The 23,498-nt window shown below is 42.2% G+C and overlaps 1 protein-coding gene across 1 annotated transcript; it reads left to right on the top strand.

Moving 5' to 3' along the window:
• On the top strand, positions 1 to 19,836 carry IL11 (interleukin 11). Its single transcript, XM_063941730.1, has 6 exons — positions 1 to 135; positions 7,464 to 7,554; positions 7,639 to 7,802; positions 9,670 to 9,756; positions 18,261 to 18,419; positions 19,669 to 19,836. The coding sequence occupies exons 1-6, from the start codon at positions 1 to 3 to the stop codon at positions 19,834 to 19,836; spliced, it is 804 nt and encodes a 267-aa protein (XP_063797800.1).
• Positions 19,837 to 23,498: the final 3,662 nt, after the last annotated feature.

Genomic DNA, 23,498 nt, shown 5'->3' on the forward strand with positions numbered 1-23,498 from the left:
ATGCAGAGGTCTGTGGCTGAAGACATGGCACTTTATATTGCCAGGCAAGAAGAGTCTACTGTGCGCAGGATCGGAGGCACTTTGGAAATGCTGATTGCAGATACTGAGAGCAGGATCAGGAGCACTCTTGGGAATGTTGATTGCAGATACTGAAAGCAGGATCAGGAGCACTCTTTGGAACGCTGATTGCAGATACTGAGAGCAGGATCAGGAGCACTCTTGGGAATGCTGATTGCAGATACTGAGAGCAGGATCAGGAGCGCTCTTGGGAATGCTGATTGCAGATACTGAAAGCAGGATCAGGAGCACTCTTGGGAATGCTGATTGCAGATACTGAGAGCAGGATCAGGAACGCTCTTGGAAATGCTGATTGCAGATACTGAGAGCAGGATCAGGAGCACTCTTGGGAATGCTGATTGCAGATACTGAGAGCAGGATCAGCAGCGCTCTTGGGAATGCTGATTGCAGATACTGAAAGCAGGATCAGGAGCACTCTTGGGAATGCTGATTGCAGATACTGAGAGCAGGATCAGGAACGCTCTTGGAAATGCTGATGGCAGATACTGAGAGCAGGATCAGGAGCACTCTTGGGAATGCTGATTGCAGATACTGAGAACAGGATCAGGAGCACTCTTGGAAATGCTGACTGCAGATACTGAGAGCAGGATCAGGAGCACTCTTGGGAATGCTGATTGCAGATACTGAGAGCAGGATCAGGAGCGCTCTTGGGAATGCTGATTGCAAATACTGAAAGCAGGATCAGGAGCGCTCTTGGGAATGCTGATTGCAAATACTGAAAGCAGGATCAGGAGCACTCTTGGGAATGCTGATTGCAGATACTGAGAACAGGATCAGGAGCACTCTTGGAAATGCTGACTGCAGATACTGAGAGCAGGATCAGGAGCACTCTTGGGAATGCTGATTGCAGATACTGAGAGCAGGATCAGGAGCGCTCTTGGGAATGCTGATTGCAGATACTGAGAACAGGATCAGGAGCACTCTTGGAAATGCTGACTGCAGATACTGAGAGCAGGATCAGGAGCACTCTTGGGAATGCTGATTGCAGATACTGAGAGCAGGATCAGGAGCGCTCTTGGGAATGCTGATTGCAAATACTGAAAGCAGGATCAGGAGCACTCTTGGGAATGCTGATTGCAGATACTGAAAGCAGGATCAGGAGCGCTCTTGGAAATGCTGATTGCAGATACTGAGAGCAGGATCAGGAGCACTCTTGGGAATGCTGATTGCAGATACTGAGAGCAGGATCAGGAGCGCTCTTGGGAATGCTGATTGCAGATACTGAGAGCAGGATCAGGAGCACTCTTGGGAATGCTGATTGCAGATACTGAGAGCAGGATCAGGAGCGCTCTTGGGAATGCTGATTGCAAATACTGAAAGCAGGATCAGGAGCACTCTTGGGAATGCTGATTGCAGATACTGAGAACAGGATCAGGAGCACTCTTGGAAATGCTGACTGCAGATACTGAGAGCAGGATCAGGAGCACTCTTGGGAATGCTGATTGCAGATACTGAGAGCAGGATCAGGAGCACTCTTGGGAATGCTGATTGCAGATACTGAGAGCAGGATCAGGAGCACTCTTGGGAATGCTGATTGCAGATACTGAGAGCATGATCAGGAACGCTCTTGGAAATGCTGATTGCAGATACTGAGAGCAGGATCAGGAGCACTCTTGGGAATGCTGATTGCAGATACTGAGAACAGGATCAGGAGCACTCTTGGAAATGCTGACTGCAGATACTGAGAGCAGGATCAGAAGCACTTTGGCAATACTGCAAGCAGGAGCTGTAGCTACTGACAAGGGTAGATCCGACTATCACCAGCTGTGAGATTAGTGAGATCAGGTTTGATTGAATCACCTGTCCCACTCCAATGACTCACATGATCAGCTGCACACATTAAATTACTGCGGCAAACTAAATACCCCCCTATGATTCACCATTTCAAAGGTAGCAAGAATCAAACTTCATCTACTATCAGTGCAAATTCTTGATGCATTTCACAGCAGAAATGCACAAATAGATATGCTGAAACCAGTAGTCCTACAGACAATGTACAGCACTTGAAGTGCGGGTCATCCCAATGTCCCCTTACTGTTATGATTATAAAACATAAATAAGGCTTTAATGAGTATTTTGGGAGAAACCAAGACTGTCATTCACACCTTGTTAGCTGCAGCAGTGTGATGATGGTTCCATTACGCCTATATGCACATTTTTCATGGATCAAACAACTGCTAAACAATTTACGAAACAAATGTACAAAAGTGGAATGTGGGTGTTCCACTGTGTACTGTATGCTTATAGCATACACAGGGGGGTGGAGCTGTGCACAACAAAACCTATAGGTAACATTGTATAATGTGTATATAAACAGAAAGGGCCTTACATTTACAACTGGCAGAAAGGATGTATTAAGAGCAGCATATTGGGAAGCACGTGCAACAGGAAGGAAACTGTATATGTACTCTGTGTACAATGTATGAATAGTTGGCTCTCCTCCAGAGTTTAAGTATGATTTAAATAGCCTAGAGGGGATTCAGCGATGTTTATAGCCAGTTTAGATTAGCCTCTTGGAGTTACTAGGGCAATTTAGGCAAACTCCAAGTGAAAGTAAATTTCATGCTGTGCTGATCTTAAGAAGATAGATTGATTTTGTAAAAAAAAAGGAAATGATGCAAAAAATTTACATAAATAATACTATCCTGGAAAATGACAACATATATTTGCTAATTGCGGCTATAAAACATTGGAAAGGAAATTTCTTGCCTCTAAAGTGATGCTGGTTTTTCATGCCCCCTAACCTCTGAGACCCATGGGATTTTATCATCATAGAATGTTGCCGATAAGAAGGTCTATGCTGGGAAAGCATGGCTCCTCAACTAGTGGAGGGTGAGGTTAAGATTTAACATAGTAATAAAACAAAAAAGTTTTAGAAAACACGTAGCATCATATTGTACTCATTTCCCCCTCCCCAAAACAGAGCATCTTGCCATACTCTATAAGGGCAGAGTAACTGCATAGTATAAGGTTTTATGACCTGATGCTGAGAACTGTGTGCAGAAAAAGGTCTGTGTACATTCATGTGAACGCAGGTTTGTATGCATATTGTGGTGAGTCAGCGCCATAAGTGTACTGTTTGCAGGGGTGGATTGGCCATAGGGCTCACCAGGAAGATTCCTGGTAGGCTGACTTATCTGTGGGGCCTGTTTTGTGTGTTGTCCTGTGGCTCCACCCCCCACATGACAGGCAGCCCACCGCACTCAGTACACTGCATTGTCCCCATTCATTCTGTTATTACATCTCTGCAGTACAGCAACTCTGCCATCCAGTGATGCTGCCATGGCTACACGCTATGTTATACCTCTTGTGCTGCCCATCAGTAGCGGATCTTGCCACAGGCAAGCAGGACTTTTGCCCGGGGCGCCGCCTTCCGGAGGGCGCCGCACTATGGCAAGATCCGCTGCTGCTGTGGTGCCCCCCGCTGCCGCTGCCTGCTGTCCCGCTGTCCTGTGAAGGGAAACTAGACGCGTAGCGTCTAGTTTCCCTTCATGGGCTGCCCGCTGTGAAGGGAAACTAGACGCTACGCGTCTAGTTTCCCTTCCTGGAGAGGACCTTAACTGTAATGATGTGCGGTGCACGTTGACGTCATCGCGCACCGCACAGCAAAGGTCCTCTCCACGAAGGGAACTAGACGCTTAGCGTCTAGTTTTCCTTCGTGGAGAGGACCTTTGCTGTGCGGTGCGTGATGACGTCATCGCGCACCGCACATCCTACTACAGTACAGGGGGCGTAACTGACCATGCCCCCTGTATGAACCCACGCCCCCTAATGCCGCCCGGGGCGCAAGAAGCCCTGGAACCGGCCCTGCTGCCCATGTCCGGCCACCTCTACATAATTTTACAGGGCTATTTTAGTTCTCAATCCACCCCTGGTCACAGACACAACTGCAGCAAAAGACGTAAAGGAAGGCCCCAACTGTGTACAATCCAGCCCTATGAGGGATCCCACCCCACTCAACAGACCCCACCCTCTCATCAGACCGCACCTATTAGGGCTGCTTCCATAAATTTCCCCGGCTGGTTTTTCATCCCAATCCGCCCTTGACTGTTGGTTTGCTACTATCAGTGCACCTGCCTAATACTACAGTAGGTGCAAAAGATATTTATGCCCAACTCTGCATAGCACGCTGTTACGGTGATGCGCCTTAACTAAACCTTGCCTACGTCAGAATGTCCTGTTGCAGTGACCCTTTAGAAGGCTTCATGCATTTCCCACTTTGAGTCCCATCCAAATCCAGACAGCTCTAAGGGGCACATTTCAGAAAGAGTGATATTCTTGTTAGCATTCGTTACTAATCATAACTGGTGCTCCAACCAATCAGCTCCTGTCATTTGTCAAACACATGACAGGAGCTGAGTGGTTGGAGCAACATTTAAGATAAGTAACGAGTGATAAGAATATCACTTATTATTAAATATGCTCCTAATTGTTGTCTATAGTAACACCTAATGAACTGGAAATATTCTTGAAGGAACAACAAAAAATAAACTGTGTACCTACTGTACGCCAGGATCCTGGCAGCGTAATCCGGGCGGGAGAGCACAAAAAGTCCCTTGCGGGCTCGGTGGCGAGCTGTACTCACCACAGGTTCTATTCCCACTCTATGGGTGTCGTGGGCACCCACGAGTGGAAATAGTCCTTGCTAGATGGCATGCCGACTGTCGGGATTCTTAGGTGGCGGGATGTAGGGGGAGGTATTGTGACCCACTGTCAGGACATAACTACATCCCAATTGTACGGCTGCCTGACCGGACTTTAATTGTAAATACAATACTGCGGTTTCTAATACAGTAAGTACAGTAATTACCTAATTACATTGCTTTCCCTAGACAATGTCAAAGCAGCACACAAATATACATGGCTACTTACCTTTACTTTGAAATATACTAACAAGTAATGACACTTATGTTTTCCTGGAACTGTTGACTATTATAAATGGCTCTACTAAAAATAATTAAGTCCAGTCTTACTTCATTTTGGTTTGTTCAAGCTATTACATTATAGAGCTGAATGTTTGGCACAATGCATTAGCAACTTGTTGACGCACGGTACTGTAACCTATGAATAACCTATCTTTAAGTGATCGACAAAAGGGGTTGGTCGAAAAGATAGAGTAAGAAAAGTGGACGCAATGGCCGGAATAAAGTCACATGAGTTTAATAATTGTTTAATAAGTCATCCAAACAAATTTTGCATTTGTTTCCTGTCACTGATCTGGCAGCTGAGCCGGAGCACTCTGCCGAAGTTGCCAGGAATATACGTCATCAGCAAGGAAGGGGGTGCAAGCGAAAAACAAAGGCTTACAAAATACTGTCCATTCATACATCTCTCCCATTAGTTCAGATACCACTGAATACGTGTTTAACTCAACTGTGGAGAAACATTCATTTGAGGAATTGCAGCATATTACACAATTCTGTTTTTATGGGATACAACAGTGATGAAAGTGAGGAGTTCTACTGTTTACAGTTCCAGGCACAACTCTTTAATCTCGGAGTAACATTATGTGCTATATGTATATATATATAATTTTATATATATATATATATATATATATATATATATAATTTTATATATATACATATATATATATGTGTATATATATATATATATATATATATATATATATTCAGCATAAACAGTTCTGATGTGATAATTTCAGTGTTACTCAAGTCAACTTGTGGAATAATAAGAAATGCTACCCCCTGCTATTAATAATTATGGATATTACAAGTTACAGTACCTTGGATTTCCTTGACCTTATATATATTTGTATCATTATTATAAAACACAGCTTAGCCGCAAGCACTACAGCACAGTGGATACAATAAATGAACATTTAGCTGTGAAATAAGGGATTCTCTGCCTTCTTCTGGCCATGTAAATATGAATGGATTTTCCTTGTGACGGCAATTGCTTGGTAATTGAGAGAAAATGTGCCTTTTCTAGTATGCAATTAAAGTTTATCATGTTCCATACTTGTAACATTTTCTTCATCCCTGGTGTTCACTTGAAGGAAAGTTGCATTCTGGGTGGATGACAGCCAATATTCTGTTATCCAGCTGTTCTAGACCACTTAAATAAACAGCATGGCCCACACACCTCCCTCTCTTTTAATTAGGTGGCATGTTTATAACAGTGGTTATGGCACAGGTCCCTTATTAGACCAGACCAAGGAAGACTTTAAATCTGACATGGTTCTTTTATCATGTTGCTTGCCCACAATGTACCTGGTGGCTTTCCATTGGCTTGTACCAGAATATCTCAAAATTAATTTGCCCTAGCCATTATGAGAAATAAAAATACATTAGGTAATGTTATGTCTGTGTAGTGCAAATGAATCCACGGCTGGATCTGTACGTACATAGTTCTAGGCTATTTACACAGCTTTTGACTGGTATTTTCCCAAAGATTATTGTATATAATACACATCAATGGGCATTTTCCATTAATCTCTCTGTAAATAATATTTGTATAATCTTCACATGCTTTCTTTCCTTAGAATGTGCTGATTATAACTGTTTCTCACCACCCCAACTGCCACTCTTACACTAGAACTGTAGGTAGTCCTTAAGCCACTGTAACAAAGAGTCTTTTCCATTCTTACATTAAAAACGATGATGTCACACTGTCTAAACTAGATGAGTAAGCTATCAGACTATCTCAGCCATACTAGTAAACCACACTGCCTGGAAGATTAGAAAATAAAAACAGGCAGACCTGTTTTATGCTGGATACACATTACCTGTGGTCATAACTTTTGCTTTTCAAGTCAAACTGGATAGGTTGAAAAATTACATGGTCATGTGTTGTGCATCGTTGACTGATGTAGATCCCCTTATGATGTGATCGGACTAAGGGGTCCATTTATCAACGAGTGATAAAGCTTGTTGTGAATGATGAGACTTGTTGCATATGACAAATGTCGGTAAATTTACTAACATGGGAGTTCTATTTAAGATGGGATGTTGCTCATAGCAACCAATCAGATTCCAGGTATTATCTCCTAGAAGGTGCTAGATAAATGAGAAGTCGAATCTGATTGGTTGCTATAGGCAACATCCCATCTTAAATAGAACTCCCATCTTAATAAATTTACTCCATGGTGTTCCAGCCAATCAGCTTCCAACTGTTATTTTTCAAACACATGACAGGAGCTGAACACATGACAGAAGCTTATTGGCTGGAGAACCATTTATCATACGCAACGAGTTTTATCATTCATAACAAGCTTTATCACTCATTGATAAATGAGCCCCCTATATTGGCTAAATTTAACTGTCCAGTGTTTTGCCAAATCAGGCACAGCACGGGCTGTTTGCACGTCACCAATTATTCTCTATTACTAAAATAATGATGATATATGGTCTTGATTTGTAAAGGCAGAAGACAATGCCAATGATTTTGGTCCTGACTTGGCATGGTCACTGCAGAGAGCCTGGCAATACCCTATTAACGCACCACAAACTGTCAGTAATAACACATACTATCTTTTGTATTGTTTTAGCTTTTGACTATATGGCTGAAATATAAATATTATATTTATTCTGTTTGCAGGCAGTTTGTACCAGATAGCTCTAGCTATTATGAGCGTATGTGAAGGCATATGGGCCATTCCTCTCCTAAGGCCGAAGCCCTCAGACCCTAAAGCAGAATTTGACAGCATTCTTAACATGGCCAAGCATCTACTAATTGACACCAAGCATCTATACGCAAACTTTGTAAGTATTACAGACAGTGGTCAGTCTGAGATCTGTATAATACAACAATGTTATACCAATATGCATAGTCGTTAATAAAGGCTTTTTTGTGGAACCGTTACTGTAAATTTATTTAGAGACCATGAGATTGTTACTCTCTGGTTATAGTATGTCATTATACATCAGCTTTGACAGGGCAACAGCGTGCCCTATTCTGCCCCCGCCCCCTAAACCCGTGATGTCATGACATCACAGCAAGGGGGCAGCTCTGAGAAGTAGAGCTCTGCCCGGAGCATAACTAGCATGCTTCAGGCAGCTCCACAGGCTACAGAGTGCCTTCCCGGAGCATCTCTGCAGTAGCGCTCCTGGCTGCATGGTACCCTGCAAGTCACATGCAGGTGCTGTGGGGCAGTGCATATGCCACCCCCAGGGACCTGCACACTGTGCGATGGCACTACCTGCACACCCCTAGTTACGGCACCCCAGATTTTTTATATATTATTTCCAATCAGGGAACATTTCCAGTGTGTCTATACAGGTTTAAGAGTTGCATCTTTTAAAAACTAGACACACAATGGGCAAATGTTACAATGGGGACCTAACTAGCGTGATTTTACAAAGACAAGGGCATTCTATTTATTTAGAGTCCTGCACAGATAATTCAGTTCTATGAAAAAACATACAGTGATGCTTAGGGCAAAAGATTTGAAAGAGACCTTATACTTGCAGCTGAAGCAGTGAGACAGATGGCTATTCCTGGAGAGCCAGATGTGGGTTTCAGCACATAAGTCACACTCTGTGGTGTGCGCACTTCAATCTCTCTCCATACAGTGAGCTCTATAATTCCACTAAAGGCCATCACTTACACACACATTTCTTAAAGTGGAACTAAACCCATGAAATAAAAACATTTATTTTAAAACTGCATGTATCAAGTCCCAATTCATTTAATTCCTACTTATAGCATTTGTATAATGTTTTGCTGACCTCTCTGCATGAGTGCACTGCATTGTGCATATAACAGGGGCAAAGTAAATTGTTAGATACATTTGTATATAAAGCTGCAATCGGGTGCCGAGAGGGGGTTGGGAGTGGGTACAACCAGGCTCGGACTGGCCCACAGGGGTACAGGGGAAAACACCGGTAGGCCCCACTGCCTGGGGGGCCCTCCTCCTCTAGGGATCATGTTCTAGACTGTGCACTTGAATCATATATTATACATATGTTACCTTATACTGCACAGGATTATGATGTATTCTCTACAGTACACTACTGTCATTAATCTGGCACATTATCATTCATGCACTAGCATTAATTACTATATAAATTATCAAGGAGTCCAGACCAGGTACTCTATAATGGTTAGCCAAACCTCTGTGGTGGCTGGCCACATCTCTAATCATGGGCCCCTACCACTGCATCCCCCCGGTGGGCCCTTCATGCTCCAGTCCGACATTGGGTACAACGTACCCAGGAGTGTCCTGCAGCCTGGGCACAACATATAACAGGGTCTCAGTAATCCCAGTGGTGTCTGCTCATACACCCATATGGGGTTCGGTATGGAAAGCCGGCGGTTAGGATTCCGGCAGTCATATGACCGACTGCGGCAATCCCCCACATGTCCATGCCAAATAGTATTAAGACCAAATACGTGTTACGGCAACCCTGGCTTCATTTAAATGTAATTTACACAATGTTTGTTCACATATTACATTTATTTATATATTACACTTGATCATTCTTTTACAAGAATGTATGCTTATTATTAACTACTGAAAACAAAGGCGTTTTAAAGTCCAATTTAGAAAGCAAATATTGGAGCAGCCCAGTACATATTGTACTTACCACACCCGGAGACTTATGTTTATGTTGTATTTTAATTTTGCAGAAATCCAAGTACCCTTATGAAGGCGAGCATAAACTGGAGAGTTTACCCGTGCTGTCTATAAATGCAGTGGAATTGTCTACTATTCAGGTAACAAACATTTCCTTTGTGGTTTTGTATCTCATGCTGTTTCTAACCCTCTCATTCTATCATTAACTTTGGTTTTATTGATGAAGGCTATTATTTTTACAGGTTGAGTATCCCATATCCATATATTCCGAAATACGGAATATTCCGAAATACGGACTTTTTTTGAGTGAGAGTGAGATAGTGAAACCTTTGTTTTTTGATGTCTCAATGTACACACACATTGTTTAATACACAGTTATTAAAAATATTGTATTAAATGACCTTCAGGCTGTGTGTATAAGGTGTATATGAAACATAAATGAATTGTGTGAATGTAGACTCACTTTGTTTAATGCACAAAGTTATAAAAAATATTGGCTAAAATGACCTTCAGGCTGTGTGTATAAGGTGTATATGTAACAAAAATGCATTCTGTGCTTAGATTTAGGTCTCATCACCATGATATCTCACTATGGTATGCAATTATTCCAAAATACGGAAAAATCCCATATCCAAAGTACCTCTGGTCCCAAGCATTTTGGATAAGGGAGACTCAACCTGTATACTGAAGTAGCACAGGCAGTATTAAAAAGGTACTTCAACTCCAGAGTATCCCTCTGAATAATAGTCTGATTGTACACCTGAACATAAAAAGTATTGGGTGAGGGGAGATTTATCAAGAGGGCATGCGGATGAAGTAGATAAATGAGAGTAAGAATCTAATTGGTTGCTATGGGCAACTTCTACACTTGTCATCTTTAGAAGGTTTTCTACATCTCACCCTTTATGAAATGAAGCTGTCATCATTACTGTTATTTTTATCCATAACATATTTATATTTACTTAATTATGTGATCAGGGAGGGGGGAGGGGAGGGTCAGGTAAAAAGTACCAGGGCTTGCCAGAAGTCCGGGCTGGCCTGCGGGTGTTACCTCCCCAACCCAATATTATGTGGTCACGCCCCTTTGGTGGGCAGTGATCAGCGTCAATATTCACAATGGATGTTGCCATGCCCCCATGCGCTAGTCCATTACCAAATTGTGTAAAGTTATAAATGCGGAGGGGGATGCTGAGTCGCTTCAGAATGACTTAGTTAAATTAGAAGCTTGGGCAGCGAAATGGAGAATGCGCTTCAATACAGACAAGTGTAAGGTAATGCACTGTGGTAACAAGAACAAAAATTACACCTACCTACTAAATGGGGTAAAATTAGGGGATTCTGTATTGGAAAAGGACTTAGGTGTCCTCATAGATAGCAAGCTAAGCAGTAGTACCCAAAGTAGGACTGCAGCAAAGAAAGCTAATAAGATATTAGCATGCATAAAACGGGGAATTGATGCTAGGGACGAGAGTATTATACTCCCGTTATATAAATCACTTGTGAGGCCACACCTTGAATACTGTGTACAATTCTGGGCACCTTACTACAAAAAGGATATCCTGGAGCTAGAAAAGGTTCAAAGGCGGGCGACCAAACTAATTAAGGGTATGGAGACGCTGGAATACGAGGAAAGGCTTGCAAGCTAGGCATGTTTACACTGGAAAAGAGGAGATTAAGAGGGGACATGATCAACATTTACAAATATATAAGGGGACAATATACAGATCTTGCGCAGGACCTGTTTTTGGTTAGATCAACACAGAGAACTCGTGGACACTCGCTCAGGTTAGAGGAGAGGAGATTCCACACAATACGGCATAAAGGCTTTTTTACGGTAAGGATGATACGTGTTTGGAATTCCCTGCCTGAGGGAGTTGTAATGGCCAACTCAGTCAACACCTTTAAGAATGGGTTAGATAAATTCCTTATGGATAAGGATATCCAGGGTTACGGGCATAGTCACGCACTATGGTTATTATAAAAAAGAGGGGTTAATCGGAACGGCAGTCAGCAACTTCAGTCAAAATTTTATACAAAATAATCGTGCATAGACCACAAATAGGTTGAACCCGATGGACAATTGTCTTTATTCAACCTTAGATACTATGTTACTCCTAGTACCTAAGCCCGACAGATCTCTTATGTGATAGGATACAGCATTTGTGTGATAGGATACAGCATTTATGTGATAGGGGGATACAGCAGTTATGTGACAGGACACAGCATTTGTGGGATAGGATACAGCATTTGTGATAGGATACAGCATTTATGTGATAGGACACAGCATTTGTGTGATAGGATACAGCATTTGTGTGATAGGATACAGCATTTATGTGATAGGACACAGCATTTGTGTGATAGGATACAGCATTTGTGTGATAAGATACAGCATTTATGTGATAGGATACAGCATTTGTGTGATAAGATACAGCATTTATGTGATAGGACACAACATTTATGTGATAGCATACAGCATTTGTGTGATATGATACAGCATTTATGTGATAGGACACAACATTTATGTGATAGGATACAACATTTATGTGATAGGATACAGCATTTGTGTGATAGGATACAGCATTTATGTGATAGGATACAGCAGTTGTGTGATATACAGCATTTGTGTGATAGGATACAGCATTTATGTGATAGGATACAGCAGTTATGTGATAGGATACAGCATTTGTGTGATAGGATACAGCATTTATGTGATAGGATACAGCATTTATGTGATAGGATACAGCATTTGTGTGATAGTATAGAGCAGGGGTGTCAAAGACAAGGCCCGCGGGCCGAATCCGGCCCGCCAGACCTCGTCTGATGGCCCGCGGTGCCGCCGCCATGAAACCCCCTTCTCCCGAGTGCCCAGCTCGGGGGGGGGGCGGGGTTTCGCGGAATGACGCGATTGCGTCGTGACGTCACGGCGCAAACGCGTCATTCAACGAAACCCCGTCGGAGGAGGGAGAAGAAGGGAGCCGCGCAGACGAGGAGGGAGAGGCGGCTGAAGAGCGGCGAGAACCGCTTCAAATGTAAGTCAGCCCCTCTCCCTTCCTCTCTTTCTCTCTCTCTCCCTCCTTCCACCACCTGCCGCTATGTGTAAAATGGGGACCTGTGCCTGCCACAATGTGTAAAATGGGGACCTGTGCCTGCCATAATGTGTAAAATGGGGACCTGTGCCAATGTGTAAAATGGGGACCTGTGCCTGCCACAATGTGTAAAATGGGGACCTGTGCCAATGTGTAAAATGGGGACCTGTGCCTGCCACAATGTGTAAAATGGGGACCTGTGCCTGCCACAATGTGTAAAATGGGGACCTGTGCCAATGTGTAAAATGGGGACCTGTGCCTGCCACAATGTGTAAAATGGGGACCTGTGCCTGCCACAATGTGTAAAATGGGGACCTGTGCCAATGTGTAAAATGGGGACCTGTGCCTGCCACAATGTGTAAAATGGGGACCTGTACCTGCCGCTATGTGTAAAATGGGGACCTGTGCCTGCCACAATGTGTAAAATGGGGACCTGTACCTGCCGCAATGTGTAAAATGGGGACCTGTGCACTATAAAAGGGGGCACATGGCTGGGCACTATAAAAGGGGGCACATGGCTGGGCACTTTAAAAGGGGGCAGATGGCTGGGCACATATAAGGCAGGTGGAGCGGTAAATTTTGGATATACTGACCTACAGATACAACCGGCCCTTTGATGGGGACCAAACTGCTGATGCGGCCCCCGATGAATTTGAGTTTGACACCCCTGGTATAGAGCATTTGTGTGATAGTATAGACTATAGAGCATTTGTGTGATAGGATACAGCATTTGTGTGATAGGATACAGCATTTATGTGATAGGAATCAGGATACAGCGTTTGTGTGATAGGATACAGCATTTATGTGATAGGATACAGCAGTTATGTGATAGGATACAGCATGTTTGTGATAGGATACAGCATTTATGTGATAGGATACAGCAGTTATGTGATAGGATACAGCATTTGTGTGATAGGATACAGCATTTGTGTGATAGGATACAGCATTTGTGTGATAGTATAGAGCATTTGTGTGATAGGATACAGCATTTGTGTGATAGGATACAGCATTTATGTGATAGGATACAGCATTTGTGTGATAGTATAGAGCATTTGTGTGATAGTATACAGCATTTATGTGATAGGATACAGCATTTGTGTGATAGGATACAGCATTTGTGTGATAGGATACAGCATTTATGTGATAGGCTACAGCATTTGTGTGATAGGATACAGCATTTGTGTGATAGGATACAGCATTTGTGTGATAGGATACAGGATTTATGTGATAGGATACAGCATTTGTGTGATAGTATAGAGCATTTGTGTGATAGGATACAGCATTTATGTGATAGGATACAGCATTTGTGTGATAGGATACAGGATTTATGTGATAGGATACAGCATTTATGTGATAGGATACAGCATTTGTGTGATAGTATAGAGCATTTGTGTGATAGGATACAGCATTTATGTGATAGGATACAGCATTTGTGTGATAGTATAGAGCATTTGTGCGATCGGATACAGCATTTATGTGATAGGATACAGCATTTGTGTGATAGGATACAGCATTTATGTGATAGGATACAGCATTTGTGTGATAGGATACAGCATTTATTTGTATAGAGCATTTGGTTCATGCATTTTTTCAGCCCAAGTGATATCTTAATCTTGTAATTAATTGGTTAATGCAGATTATATATCTTATTTTTTTTTCTAGGTGACATAATTATCAATGTCTTGATATCATGAATTATAAAAAGAATAAAATGTGTAGGGGAGATATATCAAAGCTTGGAGAGAGATAAAGCACCAACCAATCAGCATCTAACTTCCTTGTTACAGGCTGCGTTTAAAAAATGACAGCAGCTGATTGGTTGGTACTTTATCACTCACCATTTTATCTCTCTCCAAGGTGTGATACATCTCTCCCGAATTGTGGATTCAAATACAGTTTAAATATGAACGTGCAAGTCACAGAGTAATTAATCATGTAGAGCAAAGGCCAGTTCTATTTTTGCAAATATTATGCATTTGAGATGATTTCATGCTCGGAAGAGGATGACACCACCAGATTAAGCTGTGTCACCAAAGTTGAACAATAATTTGCCATAGGGGCCAGCTTGTTCCATCTGAGCAGGCGATGTCACATGGATACGTGATATAATCCCTGTGTTATATTACGTGCCATGTCAGATTCAAAGAGCTTGATGTCATCGACAGCTGGGTCCTTTTGGAAACAACTTGCAAACACGGGGGCTTCCTGCGCAATTCCTAACCCCAGGAAATCAATGCTTATAGCAAACCTCCCACAATTCATAAGCAATGTTCATCCAAGCAAGCAGAGGAGTAGAGATGACTTCCTGTCTCCGCTTACTGTCATCCCTGACTGTATGAGGCAAATGCGCATCTAAAATCACAACAGGGAAATAGTCAAAACAATATATCCCCAAATGAAAAGAAGAGTGAAATCTGAAAAAAAAAAAAAAAAAAAGTGAACTTTGCCTGGACACGCACAGCTGAGCACAGCACCGCAGATAGTGAGCTGTGCTGACACCATGTGGCCACAGTAAACATTTGTAAGGCAAGCAAATATCTAGTTCTATTCTATAATGCTACCGTATGGCCTGATTTAGAGATCAGAATCAGCTTTATTGGCCATCTATACTTGCGTATACTAGGAATTTGTATTTGGTTTGGTATACAATAGCCAAGTAGGCAACAGATAAGCAGGTGGGGGGGATATGCAAGTAAAGTCATACAGATAGGCATACCGTAGGGACACAAGTGAGTTACATGTACATCTAGTCAGTCAATGTTCAGGAGTTCAGCAGGCGGACCGCTTGGGGAAAGAAACTTTTGAGGCTTCTGGTGGACCCGGCGGGTACGGCCCTGTAACGCCTGCCTGAAGGAAGCAAGGTAAACATGCTGAGGCCGGGGTGTAGCTGGTCCTTTACTATCTTCGTTGCTTGCTTTTTAGCTCTGGATAGGTACAGGTCCTGGACTGAAGGAAGGTCGGCCCCGATGATCTTCTCTGCGGTTCTGACCACCTTTTGGAGCCTGCATTAGATGGCGCTAATGCCTACACAGCTGACATACCATATGCGGCAGATATACCAAAATATGCAAATTACGGCGATGCCTGGATTTCTATTGAAATGCCCACCAGAGGCTTCCTAGATCTAAGCAACTGCATACAAATAAGCAGCAGCGGCTGCAGATCCTTCAATATAATCCACTGGGCGCAGAATGGCCGTGGGAATTGAGAGCTAGCGCCATGTTTTGTGTGTATGGGAGGGTGGTAACTGTATTGTTGCACGCAACTATGAATAGAGGCAAATTTGACACATTTATTTCCACCTCCCACACAATGGGGGTAATTAAGACCTGATCGCTAGGCTGCGTTTTCTCACAGCCTGCGATCAGGTCCGAACTGCGCATGCATATGCACCGCGATGCGCAGGCACATCACACGGGTACAAAGCAGATCATGGCTCAGCGATGGGTTTGTGCGATGGATCCATTCGCACGGGCGTTCGCAAGGAGATTGACAGGAAAAAGGCATTTCTGGGTGGCAACTGACCGTTTTCAGGTCAGAAGGGTGGAAAAAACGCAGGCGTGTCCATGCGTTTGCAGGGAGGGATCCTGATGTCAATTCCAGTCCCGGACAGGCTGAAGCGATCACAGCGGCTGGGTAAGTCCTGAGCTGTGCAGAGACTGCACAAAATCAGTTTGTGCAGCTCTGCTACACATGCGTTCGCACATTTGCACAGCTTAAATACTCTCCCCCTGTAAGCGGCAACTAACTGCAAAAATCACTTGCTAGCGATCAGATCTGAATTAGCCCCAATGTCAGCAGCCGTCTTGTGCATAATTCTGTCTCATACCTAAAATGTGCAAAACTCACAATTGACTATTACGCAAATATATTAAGTTACACGTTAAGGACTGTACTAAAAGAGGTACCTTGGAGAGTTCAACTGCTTTTCATAAAAATAATATTCAAGCCTTAAAAGGCCACTATATTGAAACATTATAGTTATTCAACTATCTTGCTAATTTGTCCTCTGGGGACCCCGTTTGTCAAGCTCATTATTAATAAACTAGCATTCTATGGACATCAGATAACACTAAATTTAAATATGTCATGTGACAGATTTATTAAATGGGGGGGCAGATTTGTTAAATGGGGGGAGGAGGGGGTCAGTTCCTAACAATTTTGTTGCATTTGTACCATTACAGAAAACGATTTGATTACATATTTCATCAATGCATAAATTGCATATACATGAGGTTTAAAGCTCCCAACATCAATCTGTGATTTCGGAAAAGCGTAGCTACAAACATGCACAATTAGCAAGCACATACATAGACATGAGCAAGCGGTAACTAATACAGTGATTCTGCTATGCTTTATAAAGGTACTGGTTAACAAATAAAACATATGCTACGGGTATAACCCTCAAACTACTGTATGTTGGTACAGATTAATACTGTAAATTTCATCCAAATCTTCTTTCGAATGGTACCGTAAATCAATTAGCAGGGTCTTTAATAAAGACGTTTCAACACGGCTTCTTAATGCCCGGACTGCTACTAGTTGGTTTGTGCAATTTTTTTCCCCATATTAGTCTCGGTAATGGAGAAACGAAAACTTTTTTTTTTTTTAAAATAGGGCCCTGTGCCTTAAGATTTTCCATGTGGTTGAGTCAGTCTCTCCTTGGGCCTCGAAACAAGGTAACCCTTCATCTGCCAGCAGTTTTCTCATTTCCACCAAATGAATGTATCACTGTGTCGGCTTAATTTCCATAAGCGCACTGGAAGCAATGGGAATTTTTCCCAACTTACTTTAGCAAGTTCTAATGTAATAAAAGTGTTCCACACTCTGGCTTCTTGGGAATTGGCCTCTCATCAAAGACTGTTTAAAAGCTGATATTTGCACCGTTTATAAAACTTCTGCCGTAACACGTAAATGTGCATTTAAGGTGCAGCTTTTAACCTCTCTGATTGGTGCAAAAGACTGAGCCCATGTTATAGGTTTAGAAAAATATTTATAATAAATCAATGCACAGATGGGGGATGCAAAACATTTCAATTTAATGACATTGGCATTCGCTAGGCAAAGAACCATAAATTGAAGGAAAGGATGACATAAAGGAGGCAACTTACCACTGTATTTAAGAAGGAAAAAGAGGATATGATGTGATTTGCAGAGTGGTTTGTAGATGTGATAACGGATCAGTAAACCATTAACACAATCTGACTGCCAGTGTGTATCCAGTACAACCATGACGTTGTTGAATTGGATCACATTGTCGCTTATAAACAGAATTAGAGGATACATTCATTTGCAGGAATTTTCCTGTTGGTTAAAAGGTCTGCTAGGGTGAACGCGCCAGTAAATAAATTTGGCAGAAATGTTTTGTGTTAGTAAGTGGTTTCCCTCACTAAGGAAAAAAGTAAGGTTGGTGCTGCATTTTCCTATTTAGTGGTTGCAAGACTAATGTGACTTTTAAATAAAATCTAGCTTTGTGTTTGATGCATGTCCTGTGTTAGAGAACAGCAAGCAGTTGGGTCTGTAGTTAAAGCCCTGACCTGAATGACTTCCTCTTTCAGGTTCCTGCCGGCCTTACAAAGCTCAGCTCCGAACTCTTCATTTATCAGAAGCATTTTGATTGGCTGAAGAAAGCTGCACACGTTGTCCGTCCTTTGGATCATGAGTTTACCAGCATTCATAATCGTATTGACAAGCTGGTGAAAAAAGTGGACTTTTTGGTAAGACAATGACTGGAATTGCAAATGAGTTACGATGATGAAAGGAAAAGGTTAATGAGAGCAAATAGGTTGCCGTATGCTAAATAATACTTTTTGTTAAGTGGTCCTGTGTTTAATGGGCCTGAGCATCTTTTTTTTTTTATATCAACCTTCATCTCGTTCTTGTCTGATATGCACCCAAGGAAAGTTTGGAGGAATAGAAGTTACTGGATAATGTGATCAGGAGAAACAGGGCATTCCATAAATCTGGTCTATGAGTAAAGGGGACTATACATTTGCATTTATTTGGGACACTTCTCAGTTTTGCTGATGAATGGGTTGGGTCATCAGCAAAATCCAACATGTTGGAAATTATAGATTCACTGATTACAACCCAAATAATCAAAACCGGCAAACCAGGGATTTTTAATATCTAGGATCTTGCCGATCCCCTGACAGAATGGCAATCATCGGAATATGCAGATTGGTGGGTTGGATTAATGATCAGCGCATCGGAATCGGGGGAATTCTTGGGTAGATGTATAAGACACATTCCTCAAATTTTTATTGTATCACTGAGGTTGCACAGGGGTGTATTTAGCCACCTGCCAGCCCAGGGCTGGAGTAGAATGACAGATCTGTACTAAATTAGAAAATGGTGCAAATCAAAACCAGATTAAGACCTAGGGACCCTAAGCAACATGCCAGTTTAGCCCCACTTAATCCCCCATTTGTCAAATAATAATAATAATAAAAAAATCATAAAAATAGTTTTAGGTAATCTGGGTCCCTCAGTGCATTGTGAGTCCTAGGCAGATGCCTAGACTGCCCAATGCCTGGACCTGCTGTGGTGTAAGCATTCTTCTAAGATTCCTGACGCTTCTAGTGTCATTGACAGCCATGAAATCGAGAGATAGTCACGTGACTATTTTATTTTCCAGCACTCCAACATTGATGCCATGTGCTACCTCTTCAAAGGTTTATACCTCTATATGCTGAATTGTTTAGTGCTGTCTTGATGGGAGACCCATCAAACCTCAAGTTTACAAAGCTAGGAATTAATGAGGATAGAGCAGTACTGTATACTTTTATTAAGTTTTACATTATGATTTTTTTTGTTTCATTGATTTACCCAATTTATAATTATATTTAGTCATTGTTATAAATTATGATATGCTTAGGATACTTTGGTTATCCAACATAACCCTGGCAGAAGAAGTGCAGTTGTAACACTAATAATTATTCACACTGCTTTAATTGTCTCTTTCAGATGACAAAGTTGAACATTGCACGTGTCAGTGACACACCGCTGCCACAGCTTCCTAACTCAACCACCCAATGGGGAGTAGTGCAAACCGGCCACGCTATCTTCCACCACTTTCATCTGTTCTTGGACTACGCCACACGTGTCCTGGTTTTGATGAGAAACAAGTTGTGAAAATGACTCTTCATCTCTCCCAACTTGAACTTCTGCTTCAGGAATGGTAGGAGCACTGCAGTAAGACCTGTCTTGCCTGCCCAAACTACAAAGAGACATTCCTTTGATTGTGACAGATCCACAGATCTTCCAGGACACAATCACTTATCTTCTCTTACTGCTCCCGATTAATGCGGGGAAATGTACGGTGACTCTACTTACCTGTATATGCATGGTACACTGACGTGTCATTCCTATTTATACTGCCAGCTATTTATTTATTTATTTATTTTCCTGGGTACTATTTAATTATTATTTTTTAAGTAAGCGTATGTCTGGCCTCAGTTTAAAGAAGTGTGTTTCTTTATCAAAATGTTATTTTCCTTCTTCTATTTAATTACTTGTGTTATACATATTTTGAATAATATGGTTACTGAACTTTTATATATATAATTAATGGGAAAGGCAGGCCTTCATTTACAGAAATGTATACTTTTGTGTGGATTGTTGAAAACAAAATCAGTTTTGTCTTCCTTTTTTATCATTTATCAAGAAATTACATTGTAAATGTACATATCACGTTCACCAACGAACATTCCATTTTTTTTACACTGTAACTATTAATTACAGATAACAGTTTGTAAGGAAATATTAAGCAACAACATTGGAGTCTCAGTTAAACCACTTGCATCGACTCAGATGGAAAAAGTTTATCAACGTACCTGATTAGTGGTACTCAACTCCAGACCTTAAGTACTACTGATGGGTCATGTTTTGTAGATTTCTCAAACCACGCACAGGTGAATTGAACTATTTTGCTGGGTCAGTAACTATGCCACCTGGTTCCACAGACAGAAATCCTCAAGCCATGACCTGTTGGGAACAAGGCTGTAGAGAGCGTGCACAGGCCCAGATACTGGAGGGCATGGCTAAATTCAGGGAGCATGGCTATACCCACTCCCAAAAAAGGAGTGACACCAAGTGCTGCAAAGGGGAGCAATGGCTTACCCCCCCCCCCCCCCCCTCCTCACTTGGTGCCATTGTCAGTCTGAGCTGTAAGAGTGATGCAGCAGTCTCCTTATGTAAGTGTTCTTTTTGCTGCCGGCCCGAGTAGTTATTGTATGCCGCTATGACCTGCAGCCCGTTCTGCGGCCCTGTGGTGTCAGGTGTATGGCGGGCACATCACTGATTAGTGGTGTGCCTCAAAATGATTGCTAAGCCGTAGTATGTGTGTTGACCCAGGCCCCCGTTGGGTCTCTCCAACAAGCCCAGGCCCAGGTATTAGTATTCCCCTCCCTACACGTCACCTCTGGTTTGCAAAACTTGATTGTTGAGGTTGAGAACCACCGAGTGTTTGAGAACACACAGCGAAAAAACATGAGTCAACTATACTTGTGTAATTAATTATTCTCATCCCCCATGTCAGTGACATCACGCAAGATCCCCCTCAAACAATATCGATCATACACACTGAATGATATCGTTTGCATCTCGTCAGTGACGCCATGCACCCACACATGATGTCTCGTACAATATCTTTAGATTTCAAGTTGAAAATGAAAGATATTGTACCTCGTTAACGACCTTCAGGAGCGCGCATCGTTAACGATATAGGGTATACACACTTGCCGATGTATACAATATATCGTCGGATCTGCCGGTTCGGACAATATATCGGGTGCACATCGGCAAGTGTGTACCCAGCCTAAGTACAGTCTGTAAATGTCTGTTAGAAGCTGATTGGCTGGTATCTGTCTCTACTTCACCTCTCTCCAAGGTTTGATACATCTCCCCATTTTATCTCTCTCCCAGGCTTGATGCACCTCCCCCTAAGAATAGTAGGTGCATCATTAGGCAACCCAAGCATACAAAATAGAAATGAATAGCATGCCGGACGGACAGCTGCAGTACTAAATATATGTTAATAAGGAATGGGTTAAATGTAGTACGATCTTTAAGATTTTACCAAGTTGTCACTTTGCTCTAATGTTGCCTTACATTTATGTTTCACAAAGTGCCTCTCAGGTAGCTGGAAAAAATATCTGGCACCAAAGCCATACAGTACAATACAACATTTCAGACTTCATTACATAAATTATTTTAATATTTATGCTTGCCTGATTCACCTAACATTTGGTTCACAGTGTTTCTATGATTTTCCTCTTATTTTCTTTCTCCCTCTCACTTGTGGACTGTTCTGAAAGGGTGTGACACACCAAACGGCCCAGCACTCAATCCTTCCACTTAGAGATGTGCAGAAATATTATGCCTTGTTATAACAAGCTGTTTTTTCTCAGCCAAAGCTATGTGACAGACCTACACAGCCAACGATACTTTATGAAGCATCGGGGACACCTTGTGGCTGCTTCTGTAACTTCACATTGATATGCAGCATGGTTCACAAGTGCCTTGAATCGTAGCAATATGTGCACAGCTTGTGATATAATGTTTGGTTATAATTGTACACGACTGTAATTGATTTCTTGACAGCTTTTACCACTTGAACATTTAAGGGAACTGGTGTAGACTTGGTGGCAATATGGGTGCAAAGTAAAAAAAGCAAGTGCACACAAAAGTTGGAATATTCAGATATATGCACAAGTGCAGAACCCTATGCATTACAAAATGCGCACACCTTCAGCACTTGCAGCTACCAAGTCATCATCATCAGCCTGTATTTGCAACTGTATTGCAGACTTGCAGTGGGGGCAAAAGAGACACATCCTAACTGGCTGGTACACCCGCAATTGCTGCTTTCCATAATGAACACACCCTACTACATGAGAATGCCGCTTCCCACACCCGTTCAGCCTCTCTGGTCCTGAGGGTTTATAGTAAATGAGCAGCTCTGCAATCACGAATTAGCGTGCATTCACTATCTGGGGATGCGCAGTGAGAATATATGCAAACCGGGGCTCACTCTGCATCAGATCTCTACTTTATAGATGTCAGTGTCATGATCAAATGCTTTTATATATGACCTTACAGACTTAACAAGAGAGAAAGTGGAGACGGATAAAGAGTGATAATTGACCAGCCAATCAGCTTCCTAACTGCCATGTAACAAGCTGTGTTTGAAAAATGACAGTTAGGAAGCTGATTGGCTGGTTATTTATCACTCTTTATCGGTCTCCACTTTATCACTTGTTAAGACATAATACATTTGGGCCTATGGGGGTAATTCAGACCTGAACGTAGCAGCAAATATGTTAGCAGTTGGGCAAAACCATGTGCACTGCAGGTGTGGCAGATATAACATGTGCAGAGAGAGTTAGATTTGGGTGTGGTGTGTTCAATCTGCAATCTAATTTGCAGTGTAAAAATAAAGCAGCCAGTATTTACCCTGCACAGAAACAAAATAACCCACCCAAATCTAACTCTTTCTGCACATGTTTTATCTGCCTCCCCTGCAGTGCACATGGTTTTGCCCAACTGCTAAAAAAATTCCTACTGCGATCAACTTGGAATTACCCCCATAATGTAATGCTCCTTACACATGCCCGTTACACACTATGCCACGCTATAATGCCCTTTTCAAATTTTGCTATGTAGTAGTAGTGCCGCTCATACATTATGCCACAGAGTAATGCCCCTCTTGTTTCTGCGCAGGGTAAATACTGGCTGCTTTATTTTTACACTGCAATTTAGATTGCAGAATGAACACACCCCACCCAAATCTAACT

Source organism: Pseudophryne corroboree, chromosome 10 (assembly GCF_028390025.1).
Source record: "Pseudophryne corroboree isolate aPseCor3 chromosome 10, aPseCor3.hap2, whole genome shotgun sequence".
Lineage (NCBI taxonomy): Eukaryota > Metazoa > Chordata > Amphibia > Anura > Myobatrachidae > Pseudophryne > Pseudophryne corroboree.